A 26813-nucleotide genomic window follows, 5' to 3' on the forward strand; every position below is an offset into this window, starting at 1 on the left:
TCACTCAGAAGTAACGTGCAACTATCCTTCTCATTAAGAAGAGTATCATATTGGAATCTGTTAATTCATTCCCAGATACCCCTCATTTACATTTTCATGTGCATGCCTGACCCAAGCAGTAACTCATTGGAATTACTTTTTAATGCTGATGGTTATTTTTGGCAATTTCATGGCTTTAGTAAAGTTTTAGGAGTGCTTTCCAGTGGAAGTGTAATAGCAATGCTCCTTCAGAGCTGTGGAAGAAATTAGCACAGACAGATACATGAGCGTGCCTGCTAAATTCTCACCTGACATCTCCCCATAGCAAAAGGGCTACGTCCACATTAGACTCAGTGACTCAATGATTGCTGTTGCTTTGCTGATAAGATGCATATAATCTGCTGACCCTTGGCAGCTTCAGTTTCCTTTTTGTAAAACCCCAGTGGCAGTTTCTCAAGAGTGACCTATTTTTATGGAAAGAACTCATTCCAAATGAAGATCTTGGCTTTGTGTGGGTTTAGGTAGTGGTGCATGGCACACCATAAGGGAACTGAGATGGCTCATTTGCAGTAAAATCCTCATGTCAGGTATTACAATCACTTTTCTTTGTTCCCTGTGACCTACAAGAGAAACTGAGGAGAAGCCACTTGTCAATCTCAAATCTCAAACTACCATTGATGCAGTTGTTCTTGGTGCAGACACGTTTTGGGCAAAACCCAAAAAAGAGACTAGATTTGACACGATCAGCCTGTCAGATATTGAATTCTGGGTCCTTGCCTTAGAGCTTCTAATGAGGCTTAGGTAGGAACTTGCCCTGCCACTACCAGCTGTTCATATGGAGTCAGTAGGAGCAGATATGGGGACCGACTCAGGCAAAACACGAATGCCAGTGTGTATGCAGAAGATACAGAATTCAAAAAGCCTTTCAGTACTGCAGGAAAATATATCCAACACAATAAGCTGTTGACGTGCTTCTCAAATGTAAAGCTCTTGCAGTTTTTTCATCTACATATAATATTTTCCTTCACATTTGCCTGGAGATGTGTGTGGTGAAAGAGAAGATTTGTTTAACAATCAGTCCAAACTCCTACCTTGGATTTTTCATTCTTCAGGAAAAGCTACTTCCTTCCTCTTCCTTCCTTGTGCTAGAGGGAAAATGAAGTGTGTGTTCTTAGAAATGTTCTTTGTTTTTTATGGCTGAGCTTGACTCACAACATGTTAGAAACCAGACCACACACTATTCCCTGGATTCTTTTGTCTGAAGTATTTTTTTCTACTACGTCCAATCCCTCAAAATTACTTGTTCAGTTTCACCATTTGATCTCCTTCTGACTAATCAATTAACACATTCTTCCTGCAATAATAAATGTGATATCACAAGATGCTTTAAAGGCATATATACTGAAATTCACACAGACAGCATAGAAAGCACTTTTTAACGTGCTGTTTCCTGTCATAAGTGAAGATGCAAAGTTGTTTTTTGCACATGTGGCACAGGCTAAGGAGCAATAGCACATACTATGGTTATCATTTGACCCAGGCAAGGGGGAAATGTTGGAAGTTAATGTATGAATTGATTTTTCTAGTCACTTACTACTAGACTTACAGATTTTTTTAAAGGAAAAAAAACAAAAAGACAGGCTTGGTAGGATACTGAAAGTCCCTTTCCCAGTATTTTATTGTATATTGATGGGGAGAAATGCTCCTTACGCTGTTATGCCTCGGCCTTTGCTTTGCATGTTTCATGTGGGCATCTGCTGTTATTGATTTATGGAACATTCACAAAGATGTCATTGCCATGGCAATTAATGTGTGCTCCCCGTGGCTGTGTTCTGTAATTGCTCCTGGAAATTCAATATTATTCTTAATTTTCTTCACAGTTCATCAAATCTAGGTTTTGTTGTCACAGCTGCCATGAGAGTTCTTGAAGGGTCCTTGTGGGCCTGGCTCGCAAAACATGCAGCAGAAGACTGCTCACAGTCTCTTCCCCGCTAGAATTAATGTTTGGATATTCCTATTTTCTACCATTCTGCTCCCCCCACCCCCAAAAAGTGAGAATGGAAGTGCATTCGATTTCCTGCTGCACTGAAATACATATAAAAGTAAATTGCTTAATGAAGGAATAAAATACGTGCTTTGTGCTCTGTGCCAGCACTCTTTGGCAGAAAGCTGACACACAAAAAAGGGAAAACAGCCTCTCCCACCAAGACATTTTTCTGTCCCAAAAGAGAACAAGATGGTACTAGCTTTAATTCCATTTACAAAAACCAATTTGATTGGTAGTTGAGTCTGTCTTCAGTGGAGGCCATGGCTCAACGTTCTCAAAAATCTGTAGCAGGTACAGACAAAGATGTAAGACAGAGTCTTTTAATCAAGATACCCAGCCCTGTTATTCTGGTAGGTCAGGATAGATATCCCATTCCAATCCAATTTATATTTAGAGGGAAAGAAATAATTCCAGGCAGGAAAATCAAGAGCATGTACAGACTACAGTACATATTATTTATCTTGGGGACTGCTAAAAAGCTGCTGAAAAACTTAACAAATGTTGCCTTAAACCCTGACAACAAACTGCGGAATTTATTGCAGAATAAATCTTCCCAAACATGCAAACAAAACAAGAATAAATGAGTAAAAAATGAAGTGCTATGTTTGATAAAGTGATGATGATTAACCTGGTTAGAAATATAGCCTGAGGCATTCTTTCTTTATCTTCACCTTCTTCAAAGAATTCAAAGAATTCTTTCTTTATCTTCACCTTCCACTTTTGATCTTGGAAAATTTAACTCTCAACCCTTAAAGTTAAGATTGTCATATCTGGGCTGCAAAAATCCAGATAACCATGAGATGGCAGAAAAGAGTTCAAATTTTCTGCATCTCTTTGCTGCCATCTAGTGGAGAAACCAATTACTGTAGTTCCAATAGGGAAACCCTACTAAAGACAGAGTGAATTCTTTATTAGGTTTGCCACAGAGAGCAAATGGGATGACCACTTCTATCAGGATATAATACCTGATATAAAATATGAAGAAATAAAACATGAAGATAGGGCAAATGATAACAATACAATAATTTATTTATTTATTTGTCACATTTATATACAGTAGCCACCCATCCCACCCATCTAGGTGGCTTACCATAAAAACAATCATAAAATCAAAATATTAAAACAACTACAATTAAAAGACATCAACAATATTATTAATAACAAGACAGTGGAGAAAATTGATGTTAAAAACAAGGCCGCGGTCTCATCAAATCTTGACTTGTTCTTAAAACCAGCTGAATGAAATATATTCAGCAAGAATTTGGTTTAATGAAGTTTGAGAGCTCTTAAGAAAGCCAAGCGAAAGCCCATTCGGTCTTTGTAGCCGAAGATTCTCCACCAATATTCCAGTGCTGCATCCTGGCAACAGCTGCCTGCAGTGATAGTTCTACAGGGTGCAAAAGTAGGCCCTGGTAACTTCAGATGGTCACTGAACAAGTGGTCATAACCTGAGGACTACCTGTATGTCTAATTTGGTTCAGCTGTGGTTGGGGATTCCTTTCAGGTATGACAAGATATGATGCTTGTATACATCTCAGCATGAAAAGTTAGTGCCAACCCTTTTGCTTGGACTAAATCTCTTTTTACTGGTGCAGATGCCCTGCATAAGAGTAAAAAATAAAAGTAACAATCATTACTAAATTTTATCATCCATAGTAACAGTGGCACGTTATGCCTACATGAATAAAATTTAGGGGTCCCAGAGTTTTGATGCAAAAAAAATTGCGGTTGCCCCCGTCCTCTTGGCCCCATGTGGTCCCTCAATTTCCTGAAGAGGAAAAGTGATCTGGCTGTTCCACTGCCAGTGCGAAAGGGGGGAGCTGAGCTCAGGCCCAGGTGCCCCAACTGATGCCCTCCATGGGTCCCCCAAGTGGCTCCTGACTGCCCACCCACCCGCCTTCTCCGTCCCTCCATCGCAAGCCAGACCTGCTGCCCCTGCTCTCACCGCCATGCAGGGTGGCTCTTTTGTCGGCTCCAGTCAGGGAGGGAGACGGGCAGCTCTGGGCGGGTGGATCTCAGCAGGGGTGAGGTGGGTGGTACTGAGTGCAGCCTGCCTCTGAGCATGGGCAGAGTGACAAGGGGCCTCGCCAGGCAGGTGGCACATTCTGCAGCTTAACGCCCCACCCCAGCAGACTCTGCAAAACAGCACTCGGACACCCACCATCTCTGAGAGTGTGCAGAGGGCTGTTTGTGCAGAGTTCCCCCACCCCACCCCCCTGTCTCCAGGAGTAGCTCTGAGGTTTTGCCACCAGATGGGGGCAGGAAAGGGTCTCCCCCATTGGGGTCCCTCTTTTGGGGGGCCCTAGGCAAATGCCTAATTTGCCTACAGTATCTCACACCACTACATAGTAATAAAGCTAAGAACAGTGAGAGAAAGTACCTTAAGAATGTTAACTATAAAATAATAATTGAAAATCAAGTTATATCCTTATAGGTTGCTGACTTAAAAAGAATGGTAAGAATGGCTTAGAATTTATACATATTAAATGCCCTGAACACTGAAAATACTGTAAGAATTCTTTCTTTCTACAAACGCTTTGGTAAAAAGCATTTTATTTTTGCTCAGCCTTATTCCAAATTTCATGTTGTTAACTTTATTTTTTAATGCAATTCACTCCATAGTAATGTATGGAACATTAAAAAAAATTAACCCAAGATAATATAATTACAAGAAGATACATAAAAGCTATTCAGATGTAAATAAAGACACAAATTAATTTGAACTAAAAACATTACATGTTTTCAGATGCATGGAAAAGTAAGCATTCTAATTTCATGCTTCAAGGAAAACAAAGTTTGCAGCATTTATAAACCTCTCCAGAAGGCACCACTATAGAGAAGGCCCTCCCTTTTGTAATAGCATAAAAATGTTTTGTCCCCCCACAATAGCAACATAATAATAAAATGTAGTTCTTCTACTGATCTGTACCTTAATACAAAGACAAGATAAACTTGCAGGAAGTATCCTTACAGAAATTTGGGCTCTATGACCTTTAGAGTTTGGAGAGGGTACATCCCACTGTGGCTAAGTCTTAACTTACATTTAAATTCCAGATACAATGGATACCTAGAAGCATTTTAGTGATTTCTGTACTAGGCAGTTTCCATAAAACTGTTTCTTTGTTTTTAAAGAATAATTTCGGTGGAATTACCAGAAGATGCAAGACAATTTGGCATTCAGTTCCGATGGTGGCAACCGTATCATTCTTCTCAAGGCGAAGATGTTTGGGCTATTGATGAAATCATTATGACTTCTGTGCTTTTCAATAGCATTAGCCTAGACTTCACAAACTTGCTGGAAGTTACTCAATCTCTTGGGTTCTACTTGGGAAATGTTCAACCATACTGTGGCCAAGACTGGACACTTTGGTGAGTCATTTTTCTCTTCTGCTCCAGATAAAGATTTTTTTTTTTCATAGTAAATATTACAATTCTTTAAAAGCTTCCTTGGGTATATAAAGCTCATCAATTGCACAAAAGTTGCTAGCAAGTAGTAATATGTTTAGGGTAAAGACTGCAAATCTTTTTAAGTGAGGAGCATAATGGCATGAGTACTAATGAGTGCTGGAGAGGGCTAATTGATTTCTGCAAATGATTCTCTTCCTAGTTGCTCATTAGAATTTTCCCCAGGGTTCAGAACACGAACAACAATTGTCTTCAGTGACCTGTATGTAATGAGGGGTAAATTTAACACTGCAGCCAATGTGATTTATCCTGGGTGTGTGTTCACACAGTTTCTCTGCTTGCAACATTTTGGAACTTTCTCCTGAACTGATCACAGATTTAAATTAAAGAATAATTAACTGCTTTGATTTCCTTCAGTTACGATAATTAATTCATGCAAATTGAGTCAGACTGATAGGATGCAACATGACACATTTTAAAGCATGATTAATGAAGAATTCCCTGTGTTCTTTATCTGCTTGGTCTAGCAGGACCTAAGTGATCCACCTAAACCTAAGCAATTGTAAGGTCTGATGTAATAGGGCACTTAAATGCTTATTTAATTCTCTCTTGTTGGAATTAATGGCTTTGAAAACGCTTAAGTCTTGGCTCAGTTGGTTCCTAGCAATGTTCAGGTATAAAACAGTTCCTCACTGGAATTCCAAGTTCAAAAATAATTATTTCATTTTTGTAGCTGCATTAGTGATGCTAAATTTACCATAGTGTAGGATGAGTTGAAAACATCTGTGGTTTTAAACACATCTTTTTTTTTAACATATATAAAATGTGTATCTGAGGATAATTTTAATAGATTAATATTATTTTTATATCATAGTTCTGCTTTTTAGTGCTTCATGTTACAAATCCAAGATGCTGATATGCTAAGATTGTCTACAGGGGCTTTTGTCAAATCAAATCATCTATAGTCATTGACTATAGCAACATCAATCCACATTATTGCAACCGCACAGCATTCTGACCCATTTTTTAATATCACAACCAAAGAAATACACTACCAAACAATACAAGCTCTCCAAACTCATCTCTGTCCTGAAAATCTCAGCTCTAGCAACATATGTGATATCATCGTGCTACTTCTCACCTAATTCAGCTCTCAGTCACCTGCCCTTTCTGCTTTCAAAAATTGCTCCTGTTTGCCCATTGCAGAATGATAAAATATATCAGTGTGTGTCTGTGTCTGTGTGTTGTAATCAGTTTCCTTGAATATTATCAGTAGATAAATGGATTATGCATTTCTTAACAAGAACCAAATTCCTTCAACAAGGAATATTCAGTGAAGGAGATGATCATTCATAAAGCAAAAGAGGAGATCTCAGAGTTGTTTTTAAATGGATTCTTGAATGTTTAACTTTTTCATCAATATACCTGTAAGAGCTTTTAAGAAACCCTTTTGAGAAAACATGCATAGGTAACATTTTTTGCATTATAATTTGGATATGATAAAGCAAAACCATATTCTATTAAATCACGTAATAAAGTACAATAAAGGAAAAATAAATGAAAAATAATAAAATTATCATAATGTAACAATGGAACGGAGTTATCTGATTACATTGTGCTATGTTTTAATGACCTTTGAAGTTTTATTACATAAAGAATTTGTATGTGACTTGTATTGCGCTGGGTTTGTATAGTGATATTATTTAGGGCAAGTAGGCTGAAAACTTATTTCTCATTAATAGCCAGCATTTGCCAAAATGCAGTTGAAAGATGTCTTGACTCAGATATTAAGGAGTCAGGCATAGTAATAACCCTACACTGAATTTACTAGTTACAGAATGATTTGCTGAGAGGAGCTGCAGTCACAGTGATTACAGGGGCAAGATGTACAATCATCCCAAAGGCCCTAAGAACCAACATTCTGGGTCTTTGATTAACAAGTACATTTTGAACAGCTTGGTGGTTTGACTTTTGCATCATCCCTCAAACTAAAAGGAGTTGACTTGGCTGCGAGAACAACACAGAATGTGTTCTGACAGTGATAATGAGGCTGTTGAAACAGCATTAACCACTTTAATAAGGACAATGGAAGTACTCACTGCTCATTAAAACGAAACAACGTGGCCAGGCTCAAACTGTTTGCATCAAAGAAGTCAAAGAAAAAGCTTTTAATGCCATCACTTTGCCTCTGGTCCTGTTAGACGGGCAAAGCATATGCAGGGTGTGGTTTTGGTTTTGAGGATTTTTGTTTTAATTAGATGGTATCCTGACTCCCAGGAAACACTCTGAGACAGGGAACTGTTCTCTAATGTTTATTTGCTAATACATAACATCAATCCTAACAAACTGAACAAGCGTGGGAAAAACCCCGCCATATAAACCCTGCAGGTTAAGGCGGTCCCAATCTGTGCCTCTTGGAAAGGCTCACCAATTCCTCAGTGCTACGCATGCGCTTAACAGTCTGGAAGGGAGCCCCCTGCTCGCCATCCTTACTCATGACAGATGGCAAGATCAAAGTTAATTTTGTTTTTTGTTTTCTGTTCTTCTATTATTATTATTTTTATACAATAAAGCCACAAACTGCAAGGCCAATTATTCTGTAGTTCTTGCTGGTTGTGTTTTTTCCCGCCAATGTTGAATTGGCCAGAAAAACTCTGTGGGGTCTCCAATGATTGGACTGTACAAGTAGATGTTGGGAGCTTTGTGAGATGTGGACTACTCCCTTCACTGACCTTCCGTTTCTCATGGGAATTGTTTTAACTTATATCAGGTCTGAGCAAATGACTGGTAGTTAAATTAATTATTGTTGGCTTCCCCCAGCTGTGTATCCATTTGCTTCTCATTTTCTAACTCCTGCATATGTTGGTGGAGCACAGAGATTGTTCTCCTGGGAACACTCTGAAAATTGCTTTTTCATTAGAAGAACTGTAGTCAATATGCTATAAATCACTTTACCCCATTGTCATCTTAAACTACATTTTCAGGAAAAAAAGAAAAAAAAATCCCTCTACAGTAATTATATGGTAGGCCTCTCGTTGTAGTCCTGAATTAGTACACCACAATCTCTTTCAGTTCAAGATTTTAGCCCCCTCATTTGTAAAAGATTGAATCAATTTTCTTGCTGATAAGATTTCCTTTCCTTTTAGCTGTCGGATAGTAGTAAATTAATCAGCTAGAAATAACTTGTTGCATTAATTATACACAGTACTTGAGGCTGGTCTGTGGAATACACTTAACAGGGCAGGTCACCTTCTAAAGTTAGAATGGCTGAATTACACAACGATGTTGTATTTCTGGAAGTGTGGTTCCATGTAATTGTGATGGAGTTATTTCTAATTATTTATATAGAGCGATAGTTATTTTTCTTTAAAATATTGCAAAATTTACAAAAGTCATTGTTCTAATAAATGTATTAGAATAAGAAGAAAAAGGGAGAGAAAGAAAATGACCCTTCATAGTGCCTCCAAAGTCTGCCAACCATGCATGATCAGTTAATAATTAATTTCATCTCGCTGTTCATCTGTCAGTTTGGGTCGAAACAGTGTTTGTATAGTATTGTGTTGCTTTGCATCATACTTTTGTTTTAAGAGCATTTTTTAATCTTTTGATTCAATGCCTCTCAGTCTTATGTGTTAAAGGTGCAAAAATACATAAGTTGATCTTTATCATATTATTAATTAATAATTCTAAGAACCCAGTGTTTTTATCTCCTGTTTCCCCTCCCTCCCTTTGTGTAAAAACAATGAAAATGTCTTATGGAATATCTAATGGCAAGCAGGCAGATGGTACTTGTAAATAGGAATTTGATTTAACAGTCACAATATTGTACACATTACTGTATTGTAATTTAATTCTATATTATATATATATATATATATATATATATATACACACACACACACACACACACACACACATACATACATCTGTACATAAAAATACACTTTGAATGTATCTGGTTCAAGATTTCCTACAGTTTAATTTTCTTTTCTTGATGCTACCTTAGCATAATTGCCGCTCTGATCTTAAATAGATGCAGTTCCCTGAAAAACTTTTGATATTACATACAAACAACATCAGCTGCATATATAGTGTTTATGTCTATAGTGTATATATGCAACTGGATCAAAAGTATGTGTACACCTGTACAACATTCCTTTCCTTAAGTTCCCCTTCATGTTTTATGTACAAATGCCAGTAACCAATTATAAACAAGGTCATGAAAGCCATTACTGGTGTTTATGGTGCTACCTGTATTTACTTTTATTAATTCAACAGATTTTTTTAAAAAATAAAATAATTATAACATGAGTTATAGTATCATCGGCAGGCAAACTCAGGAAACAAGATCACTTAAATTTCTAGAATTATCTTTTTGCTAGTTGGGTATCGCAACAGAGTCTTGAAAGCCTGCCATAGCCATTCTCCAGCTTAACTAGCATAATTTATCGGACTTACCCTCTTTTTCATATTTCTCTCCTGCCCTAGACTTAAGAACCTTTTCTGCAACAGTCCTTTATTCTCCGGTAATGTCTTTTTCCTTGGGTATGGGGCAAGGAGGACTCCCTAGTTACAACTAATTTAGTCCAGGGATTTACAAGCCTTTCCAGAATTAAAATTGGAAACTCTCTGGACCTTGCATAAGTTTTCTATGACCATTGAGACCCATGAAGATGTATTTAAACCTTTCAGATTTTGACAGAAAAAATGATACTTTGGTAAAAAGATTGCTGAAAAAATGTGGATTCTGGCCATTATGTTAATATGCTGGATTTGTCTAATACAGTTCATTTATATCCATATAGTTTACCACTGTACTTAAGAATAGATTGAAGAGTGCAGTAATTGTAAAACTCCTATTACTATTCCTCACCAGCTACAGTTATTGGCTGGCACTTACTCTGCTATCATTCCCAAGTGGAGCAATTAGTCTACAGCTTGCAGGTGAAGCGTTTGAGAACACCCATGGAAGTTGACTATTTCTGAACAGGCACATCATTTAATTAAATGCACAAGTACAAACCTGTTCCCCAAAGAATGTTAATAACAAACCTCCTCTTGATTCATTATTTCTGGAGAGCATTTGATTGTTCTTTCTTGATGATGCAGCCAGTATATTAAGCTACCTTCTGAAGGTCTTCAAATTGATTCCAAGCATATGTTTCTTCAGACAAAAAAGAAGTACTAAAATTCTAGCCATGGAAAGAGCAGTAAGCAGGTGCTCTGGAAAATTATTGGAGGAAGACATGATGAGGACTTAAGGTCTATAATGCAACTGAATTATATAGATAATCTGTCCACAGCCTATGGAGATGAAAGAGAACTTATGAAGAACTTGTGTTTCAGAAAACCCACTACTGACAGATACTCTTTTCTCTTTGCCTGAGTCACTTCCTTTAAAAAAAAAAAATTAGAGAACTGGCTTGTGAAGCAGATTATGTCTTCTCAGTTTTATTCTGAATAGAAAACCAATAAAAATTAGTTATTTTTCTTCTAGATCTGTAATTACCACAAATAACTTTAATAGGCTAACAGTTCATTCAGGACTTTGGATTTATAATGGCAGCTGCTTAATCTACAATATCAGTTCCCCCATCAGTTTTGGAGATTCTCTTCTAATTTTGGGCTGCTCTATAAATTAGCTGGTCAGTGGATAACAATATTAGCTTTCTCTTCATAAGCCACAACTTAATAATAGCTGGAGACAGAAGCAGCTTATTGTTTGGGCTTCTATTTCCATCCATCACAGGGACCCAGATTAGTTGGGAGCCAGTTTTTCAGAGGCACAACCTCTGATAATACTGCCCAAACAAGCTGAGTCTTTGGATTGAAAATGTAAGAAGATAATGATTTTTTGGGATTTACTTCTTCCAATAGTTGAGAAACACAAGTTGTTTTGTAATAGGGCACATTTAATAGCAAGAAAAAAAGGGATAATTTTTTTATCTAATTATTTTAGTTGGACTTAAACATCTTAGCTATGGAGGGGGGGAGTGTCTGCACCATTGTTTCATTATATATCTTCTGGGAATCCATGCCGTGCTGCTTTCTCTCCCCCCCCCCTTTTCAAGGTTTAGTTGGGTGGGTGGTTTTTGGTTTGGATTCTCAACAGAGTTTTTAAATGTTTGCTCTCTTTTTTAATATTTTATTTAGTGTTTTATATTTTTGTTTGTATATTTTTATGTGCAACATGATTTCAGTTATATTAAAAAGCAATCCTTTTTACCTTCTCTTTGACCCATGGAAATATATGTATATGTATATAAGTATGTGTGTGTGTATGTATGTATATATGTGTATGTGTGTGTTTGTATGTATGTGTGTGTGTGTGTGTAATATTCATGTCATTTTTTATAGCTTCCTGGAATGTTGAAGACCTTAAACATGAGGAGAAGGGTTTTTAGTAAACTAGATTCAAAATTTGAAATTAAATTACTTTTTTGCAAGAAGTACATGCTTGCATTCAGCGCGTGCAGAAACCAATACTTGAAACCCTGACAGAGTTTCCCCTTCTCTCCCTCTTATACCAAAGAGGCCATCTTGAGTTTCTTTCTCTCACCTTCCTATTTTTCCAGGCTTATGTTCATGTCCAATGCATATCTTCACAAGGCCATTTCCATATTCCTCTACAGGGGGAGATCACTCTGACGTATGAGCACTGCTGTAGAAGAAAACATACTTCCTAGGTCCTATCAGATTACATTGGTACAAAGAGGGGACCTGGAGCATACCCAGCCTGGAAGACCATGTGGGGCAGGATGATATAACTGGAGACAAGCTGTTGTACAAATTACCTGGTCTCATTTGAGATAAGGAGATGGATGCTAGGGAAAGTTAGCAAGAGAACCAATTCACTATTACCAATGTGGCATCTTTAGACCTCTTGTAACTGTCTTACAGATCATACTCAGAACATCATAAGGGAGATACAGATTGAAGATTCTGTATATTTGAAATAAAAGGGGAAGAGATCTAGACTGTTTGCTTTGCATAACATGCCATTATAGGCAGATGTTTTCACAAACAATTCTTCAGAATTACTCCATTGAAAAAGATGAGTCCGCTCATTAAGAAGTATGAGACATCATATTGTTCTAGCTAAGTCTGCATGAAATTAGTACCTTAGAAGAATAAGGCTTTGATGCATGTTTGTTCATGCATGCTGTGGCAGAAAATGGTAGAAATTGGAAGTTGAAGCTCTAAAAGGAGGAAGGTTCAGTGACTGCTGGGAAGCTTGATTCAAATAATTTGTCCACTGCGGTGCACCATCACTGATTGGATTCATTCAATGCAGTGTTTCTTATCTGCTGAAACCCTCTCCTTTCAGGATTTTTTTTTCTATGAAGGAAGCATGACTGGTAGCTTTTTCAATATTAAACAGTTTTCCCACCACTTCACTTCTTAGATTTTCTTTTCTGTCTCCATGCACAACAATAAAAAGACCTACAATACCAAACTAATTATTTTCTTGGGCTATAATTATTGATTGCAATTTGTGATTCTCCATGTGTTCATTACTCCATGTCTTTATGAAATTTGATGGCTTTTATGGGGCCATGCTGGTCTATGACTGTAGTAAGATCTATCTTAATTATTTCCAGCTTCTCAACTATTTCAGAAATAAATATTTACTTCTTTCCTATGCTTTTCAGTTTTACAGGAGATTCTAAGTTAGCTTCTAGTATGCGCTATGTAGAAACACAATCTATGCAAATCGGAGCATCATATATGATTCAGTTCAACTTGGTGATGGGCTGTGGCCAGCAATACACTCCCCACATGGACAACCAGGTGAAATTGGAATACTCCACTAACCATGGCCTTACTTGGCATCTGGTTCAAGAGGTAAGTCTGATGAAGGGAGATATCTGTTCACATAGAATGTTTGTGAAAGATAGATAGATAGATAGATAGATAGATAGATAGATAGATAGATAGATAGATACATACATACATACATACATACATACATACATACATACTGTAGATAGATATTATAGAATTAGATAGAATTATGCAATAGTGGAGTGATAGAAAAAGCCAAACCAACGTCCCACAAATTGGTTTCAAGTCAGAAATAGAAACTAATGGAGTAATTGTGACAACGCTAGAAAGTGATTCAGCCAGAAGTCAACATATGTCTATAGGTTCAGCTCAAACATAATGCTAAATCATGATTAGGTACAGAAGTCTTTTGAAGCTTCTGGTTGTAGAGAATCTTGTATTGTGGTTATAAGCAGAAGATTAGAAGTGTACATTTCTTATTCAATGCTAACTGTTACCATTGTTTCCAAAAGAGGTACATTATAGTAAGGTCATTTTATATATTTTTAAATGTAAGTTCTGTTGATAGCTTAGAGACACTATAGTCCCCGAACTATCCTGTTACTATTGGGTATTTATTTAATTGATCAATGTATATATCATTTTCCCTGTCAAACATTTCTCAATAATTTCAACTTCATTATATTTCCATCAATGAGAAACAGGGTTACTCTGACCCCAAATCCTAGTATCTGAAATGTAAAATGTTTCCAAAGAATACAGAAGTTGCCAATCCCTGCACAAAATAATGTTGTTTCAATATCTTTTCAAATACTTTATTTGTGGCAGAAACATCAAGCGATTATATTAGGGAATTAAATAACGTAATTCATTTTAATATCTTCATATTAATCTTCATATACTTGTGTGTTTCCTTAAGGAATGTCTTCCAAGTATGCCTAGTTGTCAAGAATTTACCCCAGCAAGTATCTACCACTCCAGTGAATATACAAAGTGGAGGAGAATCACAGTCCTTTTACCCCAGAAAACATGGTAATACTGTAACTGCTTAGCTTTATATATGTATATAGAGATATAGGTATGTTCTCTGTTTGAACTTGAATGTGTATTTCCTAGCAAACACATTATCTGAAGCTAAAATGGGGATGCCTAGTTTCCTTTTGAACTTTTGTATTTAGAATATTAAAATTATGTCATATTATCCTGGTACTTTATTTTGTCCATTTAGCTTTATTATCCTGTGTTTATGTTCATACCAAGTGCATTATAACACTTGGAATACATCGATACAGTTCTTCATTTGGTCTCTGTCATACACAGGTATGGGTTTGATGCCCGCTTAGAGCTATGTTTATAATTTTTGAGAGCTTAGAAATCTTGGTGGAATCGTAAACTTCTAAATCTTCCATTTCATACAGGGTAGCTCCAAATAATGGCATAGCTGCTTCAATTGTGGCACAGTTGGTCCTATGTCCTTAAAGGCCCTCTTTCACAAATGTCGACACTGCAGGAAGAAACCTGCCTTCTTTCATGGACATAATCTCTGTTCTACTTTAGAGAAAAGCATGTTGTAGACTTTCCAAAACAGGCTCAGTGAAATTGCTTTTCTCTTTTAAGAACAATCCTTTGGAGTAGGCATCAAAGACTGTCTGTTCTGGGGCAATGGTAGCATGTCTCCAAGACTTCACCTCCCATTTTTCAATCTCAGGTACCAATAATGATGCAGATGACTGGAGATGAATATATCAGGTGACTCCTCTAACTTGATCAAGGTTAACCTTTCTAGTCGCATACAGTTTGGGTGACCAGAATACAATATCATTGCCATTGGGATAAGTCTCTGGATAAATTTCTGTACCCATCCAAGGCTAAGTGGCAAAAATAAGATGATGCATGATTTGGACCTGTCACTTGAAGCCACTGTTCTTTCCCCTCTGGTTCAGACTTCAGTACATGGTTCTGTTACTCCTTTGATACCACTGCATGACTGCCTGAGACTTCTACTAAGGATCTGAAGATTTCCCCAAATAAAGGAGAAATGTTCTCTGGCTGATCATCCATAGGATGGGTGATTTTCAGATGCTTCTAAAAAATCTTCAGTTGTTTCTAATGCCCCATCCATCTCTTTCTTGATTTGCAAGTTGGAGATCAGGCACTTAATTCAGCATCAGAGAACTTTCAATCTGCTACTGAACAGATGAACAGATGAGAGCCAGTTTGGTGTAGTGGTTAAGGCATCAGACTAGAAACTGGAGACCATGACTTCTGGTCTCATCTTAGGCACAAAGCCAGCTGGGTGACCTTGGGCCAGTCCCTCCCTCTCAGCCCTAGGAAGTAGGCAAAGGCAAACCACTTCTGAAATCTTGGCAAGAAAACTGCAGGGATTTGTCCAGGCAGTTGCCAGGAGTCAATGATGACTTGAACACACCAATATATATATATACTGAACAGATGCCTAACATGGTACAATCTCTGAATGTAGAGATAAAGCCACCAAATCAGGTGGTAGAAGACCCACTTTATCAGCTGGTTCAGATATAGCAGTATTGCCTGACCTGGCTTGCCTGATTAAAGTTGGCAAAGGACTCATGGATTAAACCTTCCCCAGTGTCACCTATCTTGAGAAGTGTGCAAAATCATTATAGAATATAGGGCTTTCAGGCCTTATTAGGTTCTGGCAAAAAATAAACAGGCTTCTGCAGCATTTTGGTGAGCCATTCTTTCTTGTCTATGTCCTTGTGAGCACCCAACCTTCTCCAGGAGATAAGCAGCATTACCCATATGTGTGAACCACTGATACCGCAATGAAGAAAAACTAGTTACTTACCTGAAACTGTGATATTTTTTTTTTGAGTGGTCATTTGGGAGTTCTTAGTATCTGCCCTCCTTCCCCATTTCTGTGTTTTTTATCTTAAACAACCCATCTGTCTCAAAGCTCATCATGCCAATTTCAGAAACTGAGGTTAGCAACAGGTGTGGGGGGGCCCACAGGGGAAGACTCCCATACCTCCCCCATAGTTGCATTAGAGACTGTGGCTCCTGCAAAAATTTCTAATATTTGTAGGTTTAAAATAGGGCTCTGGAAAAGTGCAGAATCTATATGTGTGAATTCCCACTAAGAACCACATTTACAGCTAGAAAATCCATTCATTACTTATTTTTTTCTCTCTGCAGCCACTCATTTGGATGAACCTCTTTCCTCCTATTTATCTTATCTGTTATTTTTTTTTCTTCAAGGGATGTCATTACATTATGAGATGTGCCCTGCATGAAAAAAATGTATATTTTTGGCAGATGAGCAGCAGTCTGGAAAGTTCTCAGGGTCTTACTAGACTTAGTAGTTTAGCCAGACATTGATAGGGACCAGAATTTAAATTCATCTGGCACTCCTCCCTTTTTCCTTTATTATGTGAAGGACTAAACAAATTAACCAAAGAAATCTGACATGTATGTGAATGTGTTCTGTGACCTTGAAAGGTCTTGCAGGTTCAGGGAGATCCCATCTTTAAATAATGCATGTGCTTCCCAGGGGATCCGAATACTTCTCCATCCTCTTTTCCCTGCATCCCAACAATTAGGTAGGTGATGTCCTTGATGTGAACCGTCATGAGCATCTTGTTGGTTTTTCAGCAACATATGTACCTGCAGGGTACATCTGAGTCTACCAAATTTTAGACTGTCCTTTTTATTACCAGGCCTGCTATGTGAGAAAATATATGGCATTAGTAACTTGTACTAGAAGTATCAGCCAGATGCACCTGTTTTCTGGACTTTATTGTACATGACTTATATGTTTCTAATGCTGATGAAAATTAATTTCACTTTTATGGAAGGCATTAACATAAGAACTGGCTTAATGAGATTCAAACAGCTGCCAGTTGCTGCCTTCATAAACAAATCAACACCTAACGACTGAGCTGCAGGATAATTGGATAAATGTAATTAACAGTTAACTCAGAAGGTAGGAAACATAATTTCATTGGCCCTTGGTCCTTTGGCTTCCTTAATAATGTAAAAAAAAAAACTTTACTCTAAATTTATTGAGAAAACATAGCTTTTACTTTGCTTGAAGTGAATTCTGTTTGTTGTACTTAAAAACTGGAATAATTTAAGGCTGTGTGGTGATAACAGTATGCACAAAGTATGAATTTGACATTGACTTGATTCAATTATGAAGTGAAGTAAGAAAACTGAAAGGATATTATTCTATTTGAGAAAAACATTTTTCACCGTGTAAAATGTAAAACATAAAATGTTTTGAACATTACGACATGTGACACACATTATTGTAATTCATGTTTGAATGAAACTGATATTGCCACATAGTCTTGTTCTGTGAAGTACCTAACAGTAATTGCATAAGCAACATAATTTTATCATGAACAGTGCAGATTGTAATTTTTCATTTTTAGTTTCTTAATAAATATGACCAAATAGGTTATTTTTTAAAATTATGTATAAAAGTCATCATTTTATGCTGATGTCATCTGATGATACAGTATAGCTGTGAAAACATGAGGGAAAGACAAAACTTCAGGAATATTATTTTTTGCCAGTGCTCATAGCTTTGTGGTGTTTCCCAAAATTCACTGGCATTAATTTTATGAATGTTTCTCTCCAATTGTATTATCCCAAACCCTGTGATAATTTTTCATAAAAATGTTGAAAGTACTTTCCTTGGGTTTCTGCAAATAAGTACTGAACTGATTTGCTTGCCTCAATATACACACTGCATCATCACAATTAAAAAACTTGTAACCACTGAAAAACAAATTATTTGAACAGTAAAGAACTGGGTGTTTCTTATCAGTTGATAAAAAAATCATCAGCATCTACAACAACGTCTAGTCATTGGAGATTAACCTTTCCTAATGCTTATTTCACATGGACATTCATCTACATATATTCCAATATATTCCATATATTTTCTGAGATGTACTAGGTAAATTAGGGGTGCATCTTCTCACAACTTTTTTGGTATTGGAATAGCATAAAATAATTCACCTACCTCTGCAACAACAATAATTTAACATAGATGGGATGGCTAGACAAAAAGAAGACAAGCTGGTTGACATACTTCCCTCTATATTTCACAAGCTGTATTTTATAATAGGTACATATATACCCATCGTATTGTTTTCTTTGGGGTAAACAGTGTTCTGCAAAAAAGAATAAGGCATAGTAAGCAAAAGCTATTAAAGACAGGAGATGTGAGAAAAAAAAATAATTAAATCTAGTTTACATCAACACAATGGAAGGAGAGAGTGCTTTGTATACTATCTTGGGCTCCATGAGCGGAAAAGTGGAATATAAATCCAACAACAAATAAATATATAAATACACATATAAATAGACCTCTCCATACCTTTCTCTGCTTCCATCATGTCTTCCACATATTGACTTATTTATTGTCTTTTGTTTTTCAAGGTTCTCATTCTCTCTTTTGAAGATAATGTCAACTCCATCTAACCACAAGTTTCTTGACCTTTCTCTTCCTCTCAATCCATTCATTCTTCCTTCATATATTTGTTTGGCAATCTGATTTTCATTCATTCTGTCTACATAATCAAACCATCTCAATTATCTTCATTCATATTGGTCACTCAGCTTTGTATTCAATCCACATTCATTCATTACTCATTCACTCTTGACCTTGTCTCTTCTTCTTTTACCATGCACACTTCTTAAAGAACCTATTGCCACTGCATTCAACTTACTTTTATATTTCTCCTGACATACCTCACTCTCATTTCCATGAAATAAAGTAGGCATAAGCCCTTTCTTTTTCAAATCTTGAAATTTGTTTCCTGAATGGGAAATCTCCCATATGCCCAGTTTTCTGCTACCATTCTGATCTACTGAAGGAACTTCTTATTCTATATCCAGGAATGATTGAACTAAGTCAAGTCACAAATCAAGCCCACCATTGTTCTTATGCAGATGTTGGTAGCCCTCTTCTGCAATTCCTTGTAAATCTCTCTATAGCATAGAACCATTGTAGAGTCATCAATTCTGCAGGGTCAAAGGGGAGTCCAGAAATAGTTCTATGCTATAGAGAGATCTACAAATTCTGTCTGCACCACAGATTGATCATCTATAGCCTGCAGGATTTGCATCTTATATTTGCCAGTATTACTGAAAACTTTGTAGAAAGTGTAGAACAAATTCATAATATTTTCACTTGGGAAGATTGTCCGAAGACTCAAATAAAATAAAAAAATTCACCAGGATAATCTCTGTTGATATATTGTGACCTTGAATTAACTTATTTTCTCAAACATCTCCGATTATTACCTTTTTTTAAAAAAAATGTTATCATGTTCATTTAAGCAAACACAAATCAAGCTGAGAAACATAGAACAATTAAACAATATATAGCACTTTTCTTGGAATTCAAAAGGAACGGCAAACTGCATTTGATTCGCAGACACTGTTGTGTGTTTCTCAGTGGACCTGAAATGATACAGCTTGCAGTTATTCTCTTTTAGCCTCAGTGATGTGAATTCAGATTGTTCAGTGAGCTGTGCCTCTCTTTTGGAGTACTTCAGTGACTTCTGAAAATGCTACTATAAAACTATAAAAGTCTTCTAAGATAGGAATCAATGATCCATTATCTTCAGATCATTGACAATATAAATAGTAGCAGTTTCTGATCTGTTGAGTCTACGTGTAGTTAGGGACTCCTTCACATATGAGCAACCAATGTGATTGACTAGAATTAGTCACTTATAGCCTTTATGAGCTACTCTGTGATACACTCCATGCTCCCGGAGTGTTAAATCTAGACAACTAGTCCTACACATTAACTCTGCATATATAAGGATGTTTTGAACATTTTCTCCTGAAAAACAGTAGTTGAAAATTGACTAGAAGATGCCAGCCAGAGTGAAAAGTTCATTTTAATTTATTTTTCAGTTTTAAAGCTTGGGGCCATAAAGCTGGTCTAGAATAATTCAGCTGTTAGAAGCTAATGAAGCAATATTATTCACAAGTGAATACTTTCATTTTCCAAATGATGGTCATTGAGAATTTCTGAGGATATGTATTCAAGCTTAATTTCCTGGACCGTTTTCCTTAACGTCCTAAGCTGTCCTTTTTGTCTGCTAAAGAGTGGCAAAAAATGGCTTTTTCCACATAGTTAATGTTTATTTTTGAGGTATTTGAAGGACAATACAAGTAAATCTGGTTATTTGGGATTAATGTTTGAAAAAAGGATGTAATTTTGTGAGACAATCATAGAACTGCATAAAAGTATACAAGATTCTACCTTCAGTAAGGGCTTTCTTACCAAAGCTTGTACGTTATAGAGCAGTGTTTCTCAACCTTGGCAACTTTAAGATGGGTGGACTTCAACTCCTAGAATTCCCCAGCCAGCAAGGCTGGCTGGGGAATTCTGGGAGTTAAAGTCCACCCATCTTAAAGTTGCCAAGGTTGAGAAACACTATTATAGAGCCAAAATGCTGTTCAAATTTCTGTCTGCCAAATGTGTATGTCTTTGATTACTACTAATAAAGCATCACTGATAAAAGTAAGGTCTGGCTGAATCTTCACTGACTTTAAAAGTGTTTAGGAAAGTATAAAACAATAAGGGTAAAACACCTGACTTGATTGTAGTAACGTTTATTGTGACATTTCAGAATTCATCCTCAACTATTTAATGGCAGGCACTTGATGCACCAATGTAAACATTATTTTAAAAAATTAATGTAGAGTCAAGAAAATGTTAAAAGAATGGAGCCTTCTTGCAGCACTACTGAATTACATGAACACGTGCAACTAATTCTATTGCTTTAATTTAGAAATTAAGTTTATCTGTGATTCTCTCGGGCGTTCTGCTGGGGATATTCTAAGCCGAATGTCAATTTGTATAATTATGATTAAAAAACTTCTTCTTTTGTCTTGCAGATTTACGCACACTTTTAGTGACCACACAATTTTTTTCTCTTCTTTCAAGGTCCAGCGCAACACGTTTCCGCTGGAGTCAGTGTTATTACACTGCTCAAGATGAGTGGGCACTAGACAACATCTATATTGGACAGCAGTGTCCAAACATGTGCAACGGGCATGGCTGGTGTGATCATGGCATTTGCAGGTATCTCATATTAGTGTTAGAGAGACTTTGCAATTACTTGTTTCAAAAAATAGCCTATCTGAAGGAACAATTTTTGAAGTTAATTTATACTAAGTATCTTATCTCTCTGGTGCTATTTCAAATTAGGACAATCAGCTGCAGTGATTCTTGGAGTGATAAAAAAGGGCAAGGGCACCTTTGCTTCCCTTGGCCCCTGCAGCTGATGTCTTTAACATTTTCCCCACTGCCCCCAACCTCTTCTACCTTGAACAAAACTAGGAATAAAACAGCCCTGTTTTGTTCCTTGCCTGGACCAGCCTTCCCGCACCCCCAGTATAGGTGTTGGGTATAAACCACCACCCTAAACCAGCTGTGGATCAATTTGTCCATGAATGTTTTGCACAGGTTAAGCAAGAATAATATTTCACTGCTAAGATATACCTACAGTTCCTTAGTTTATAGTGTAAAGAGATCAGTATCTGTTTAGTATTGTAGCATGACTGTGATGTGAGGGAAATTCCATGTTAATCACAACATGATTATGTGATGCTTTAATGGGAAAGTATGACCAAGTTAAGGGACGCAGTGGCGCTGCAGGTTAAACCGCTGAGCTGCCGATCGGAAGGTCGGCGGTTCGAAACCGCGTGACGGGGTGAGCTCCCGTTGCTAGTCCCAGCTCCTGCTCACCTAGCAGTTCGAAAACATGCAAATGTGAATAGATCAATAGGTACCGCTTCGGCGGGAAGGTAACGGCGTTCCGTGTCGTCATGCTGGCCACATGACCCGGAAAATGTCTACGGACAACGCCGGCTCTAAGACTTAGAAATGGAGATGAGCACCACCCCCTAGAGTCGGACACGACTGGACTTTACGTCAAGGGAAACCTTTACCTTTACCTATGACCAAGTTATATTGATCAGTAAATGAAATCTTCCCTCCAGAACTGTCCATCACTGCAGCCCCAGACATAGTTTTGCCAGGACTGTTCCTCTCTACATGTAATCTTGAAGTATACTCTGATTTGTACCTTTCAGTCTGTTTCAGTATTATATTACTGGATTCTTTACGAAAAACATACCTAAGAAGATCTTAGTTTGCCATAGGTGGTCCATAGATTACAGTGTGCCTAGTATACTGAAGGAGATTTATATTGTAGGAGAGCAAATCTGCCCACACTTTGCTTACCTCATATGGTGCGATGAGCCATCTAACTCTGTATATTATACATGTTCATATTAAAAGTCACTTGGATGTTTTTTTTGTTCATGCCATATAGATACCTGCTATGCATACAACGTGTTCATTCTTCTCTGCAGATGTGATTCTGGATATCAAGGTACTGAATGTTATCCTGAAAACAATCTACCTTCAACTATAATGTCTGATTTTGAGAGTCTGAACACTTTGGAAACAGAATGGCAGGAAGTGATTGGTGGAGAGATTGTAAAACCAGAACAAGGCTGTGGAGTCATCTCATCTGGATCCTCTCTTTATTTCAACAAGGTATATCCATCCATCCATTGAATATAATATGGTTAAGAAGAAAGGTAGCAGTGTGACATAGATGGTAGATAAAATACACACACCGAACATTCTTGCACGGTCAACTTTTTGCACTAGAATCTTTTAACTTTTTAAAATGGGAACTTACATTTAGCACATATTAACAAGTACAGTGTGCTTCATCTGTATTAGATGATCCTGAGTGTACATTCATGGCTAAACCATAACCTACTATCCAGAATCTTTGGAATGGGCTGTGTTAAAAAAAATGTAAATAAATAAAGTACATGAATGCCTTGCTGAATCATATCAAGGTCAACAACTTTAGGAATCTGTGCAACAATTCCAAAAATTAAGTTGTCCACACATATTAGATATCAGTCATTATCTACTTCATCTCAACCTATCTGATCCCATCCTATCCTATCCCATCCCATCTCAACCTAAGCTATTCTTGACACTCACTCACACAAACATATATATAAAATAACATAATTGTTAATTCAGTTAACAAAGTTTCATTGCCTTAATTTAAGATTTGTGCTGAATAGATACTGAATAAATAAAATGCAAACAGCAAGCTGCTCAGAGGATTATAGAATAGAAAAGGAATGAGTTTAATAACAAAGTACCAGAAAGCTGGAATTTGAATAAAAATCACATTACAACAAAGAAATGGCCTGAATCTCTTTAAAGTGGGGTGCATGCAAAGACCATCTTAATGGAGATTGTGATCAACATTTTGAACTTAAGACCATGGATTTGGAAGCCCCATCAGATGTGGCTGCCACACCCAAAGATGTGTTCTTGGGCAGTCATTCACCATTTTTCAAGATGGCTAGTTATCTAAGCTAAATAATGGTTCCCAAATTCAGAAGAGCCCTTACTCTGGCAAAATTTAATGCCTTCCCAACAGCTGTTCTTGAGGGGTAATTATGGGGTGTCCCACTGGAACAAAGACTTTGCCCCTGTGGTGAAGGAGTTGCTGAAACATTAATCCAAATTTTGTTATATTGCCTCATTATAAAGATGCCCGGCTGCAGCTAATATTTCCCCATCTAGTCAGATCTCTAGGCCACGAAGAGGCATTTGATTTACAGTTGCTACTACCCAAGCAATGTGATTTTATTTCTCTTAACATGGATCAGTTTTGTTTTGCTATGTCACACCCTGACCACACCAATTTTATAATTACCACGTTTTACTGTGCTTTTTCCTTTCTATCCCACACTTCGTTTTTGCGCTGGTTCATGATTGTAAGAAAATATCTGCCTATCATTTTGAACTTAGAAGAATCTCCAGTCTGTTTGAGCTTGATTGGCAGCAAAGAAGATCCCAAGATAAAATTTTGGGTGATGTTTATTTCCCCTTTTTGGTGGTACATGAGATAGAGAATAATCCCCTGCATATGTCAAAATAAAACTTTTAGGCTGTGGTCAGATGTTAATGGTTTTGGGGTGACTAATGAGAAGAAGAGCAAGTAGGTCCCATGCCTAGGCTGACCATATTTCCTTCAGACAAAAATGGGACATTGGGATGGCAAAACGGGACAGGGTTAAAAACGGGACATTGGGATGGCAAAACAGGGCAGGGCTGAGCGATGGGCTGGATTGGCAGGCAGGAACTTCTCCAGTTTTCTCTGGCTGGGAATCTTCAGATTCCTTCATTTGTAAGAGGCAGGGCTGGGCTGGAGAGTCTACTGAACAGTTGTCCCCAACAAGCCGTTCCTCCTCTGGCTGTGCTTTTATGTTCTTTTCTTCCTGCTGTTTCAAGGCAGGAGCCAATCGGCTCGCCCTTTGATCACCACCTATCAGCTGATCCTGTTTTATTCTTTTTAGGTTTCCTGCCGGGTTGAGCTCTGCAGCTTTTCTCCCGCCATTTCTGCTGAGCTCCCCCTCCTTCCACTCAAAGTCAAACTGCATTCTGACAGGTTTGCGGGAACTTTCAAATTTTTAAGTAAGGTTTTTAAGAAAATGGGACAAAATGGACATTTATATTAAAATGACGGGACAGTCTGGAAATGTTAAAAAAATGGGACTGTCCCATTCAAAACGGGACGTATGGTCAGCCTACCCATGCCTACTGGTATCTTGGCAAGTGGCACCAGTAGAAAGCAGTAGTAGGAGTGATCACTAAATCTATACTAGTTTGCCTAAATTTTGTGCTTCATTAGATAACTATTTGTCCTCTTTCGCCAGTCTTTTACGGCTCACTTTTCTGCTTCCAGCAGGCAGATTGATAATGTCTTAAAGTGCAAAAGCAGTTTATGGTAGTAAAGTAGTCTCATTATTTCAGCCTGCTCAGATCTTTTCTACAGTGGAGGCAGATGGAATAATTAACCACCTCAAAGTGATCCCATGTTGTGCCCTTCCTGTTCTATAGCAACCCAGATTCATTGTCTAAAGCAACCACATTAAAAATAGGAAACATCAGGGGGTCCCCCAGTAACTTCTTAAAGTTAAATTTTGTGCTGTGCCAAAATCTTCAGTTTACCTCTTAGCGGTACCCTAAGAATACCAGTGGTTAGCTGTTCAAATTTACAGCAAAGAGCTCTGGCTGGCAGATAGGGAGCCTTATTGTGAAAGGTCTATTCAGGAAAAGAAGATTAAAAAGACCCAACTTTGACCAATAATCCACAGAGGATCAGAAAGAAGAGGAATTTGAAGCTCTTGATATAAATATCCAGTTTTCTCTTAATGTTTGTAAGGTTTACAGCTCCCATGTTGCTCCTTGTTCCCTATCCTGGTATCCAGAAGGCTCACTGACCTCTGTCAATCACACATCACCCAAAACTTCTGAGGAATCCTGGAATCTAGCAAGAAATTCTCTTCTGCCTCTTCTATGTTGCTGTGGGTCAGTCCTGTTGCCTCCTCTACAAAAAGAGAAACTTCTTCAAAATAAACATCTAAATAAAGTCTAACTTCAGGCTTATTCATATCTGATGTACGTACCAACAAATTTAAAGCCAGCTTTTAGAAGCTTTACAGCCATACATCATCTTTTTTCCCAACTGAATGTGAACTCTTCCTTATAATCACCCAGGTTGCAAATGAATGTCTAAACTTGTAAATCATGATTTGTAGGCAACCACTGCATCTGTACTTGACCTGCAGACCATATGGTAGGTAAGGGAGAGAATTTGAGTGTGCCTAGTGGGTAGAAGGAAAAATGAGTGCACATTGTGGCTGGTAAAAAAAGTTGGTAGAGTGAATGGCAGAGAAAGCCTGAATGCCACTGATTGCAAGTAAGGTTGAGACCCAGCATGGTGCAGAGATTAAGGTATTGGGCTGGCATGGGGAAGACCCAAGTTCTGGTCCACCCTCAGCCACTGAGCTCACTAGGTGACTTTGAGGGCCAATTCCTGTCTTTCCACCCAACCTATTTCACAGGATTTTTCTTGTCTGCAAAAATGGGAAGAGGGAACATTATGTACACCCCCTTAAGCCCCTGAAGGAAAGGTGAGACATAAATCTAACAGATAAGTAAATAAATATGATAGTTGGGAGAGAATATGGATCTGTAGCACATGTTAAGGTTGAGAGCACAGGCAGACGAGAAAGAGAGCTGAGGTACTTGGAAGGAAGATAATGGGAGAGGAAAAATTCAGGAACAATGGGCAGATGTCACCTTATTCAGTGCCTTCTCCCCACCATTATTCTCCTTGATGTGAATTTCCCAGATGTAGTTTTTAAAATATCTATGTAAATGACATCTCCTCCTTCCGTCCTCTTTATAATATAACTTTATATTCCTTCCTTCCTCTTTATAATATAACTTTCAAAATAGTATGTTCCTCTTAAGAAGAATCTTCTGTGCCATGAGTGGAGTCTATTTTTCCAGTTTGCTCTCATGGAAATCCATAGGATGTTTCTTCTACACATTTAACTGTGCTCTCAAGCTCAAGCTTCTACATATTTAACTGTGCTTTTTATACTCTCTGTGTGTGTGTGTGTGTGTGTGTGTGTGTATTATTTTTTTCTGATATATTCTGACATTCCATATTTCTTAAATGAGAGAAGATAG

The 26813-nt window shown here is 37.5% G+C and overlaps 1 protein-coding gene across 1 annotated transcript in view; it reads left to right on the forward strand.

The window, feature by feature from the left end:
- RELN (reelin) overlaps positions 1–26813 on the forward strand; it is a 165668-nt gene that overhangs the window by 42552 nt on the left and 96303 nt on the right. The window contains exons 12-16 of the mRNA XM_063308080.1: positions 5159–5395; positions 13084–13276; positions 14136–14248; positions 21171–21308; positions 22604–22790. Coding sequence (XP_063164150.1) covers positions 5159–5395; positions 13084–13276; positions 14136–14248; positions 21171–21308; positions 22604–22790 — 868 coding nt within the window. The remainder of the gene's footprint in view (positions 1–5158; positions 5396–13083; positions 13277–14135; positions 14249–21170; positions 21309–22603; positions 22791–26813) is intronic.

This window comes from Candoia aspera, chromosome 7 (assembly GCF_035149785.1).
Source record: "Candoia aspera isolate rCanAsp1 chromosome 7, rCanAsp1.hap2, whole genome shotgun sequence".
NCBI classification, from domain to species: domain Eukaryota; kingdom Metazoa; phylum Chordata; class Lepidosauria; order Squamata; family Boidae; genus Candoia; species Candoia aspera.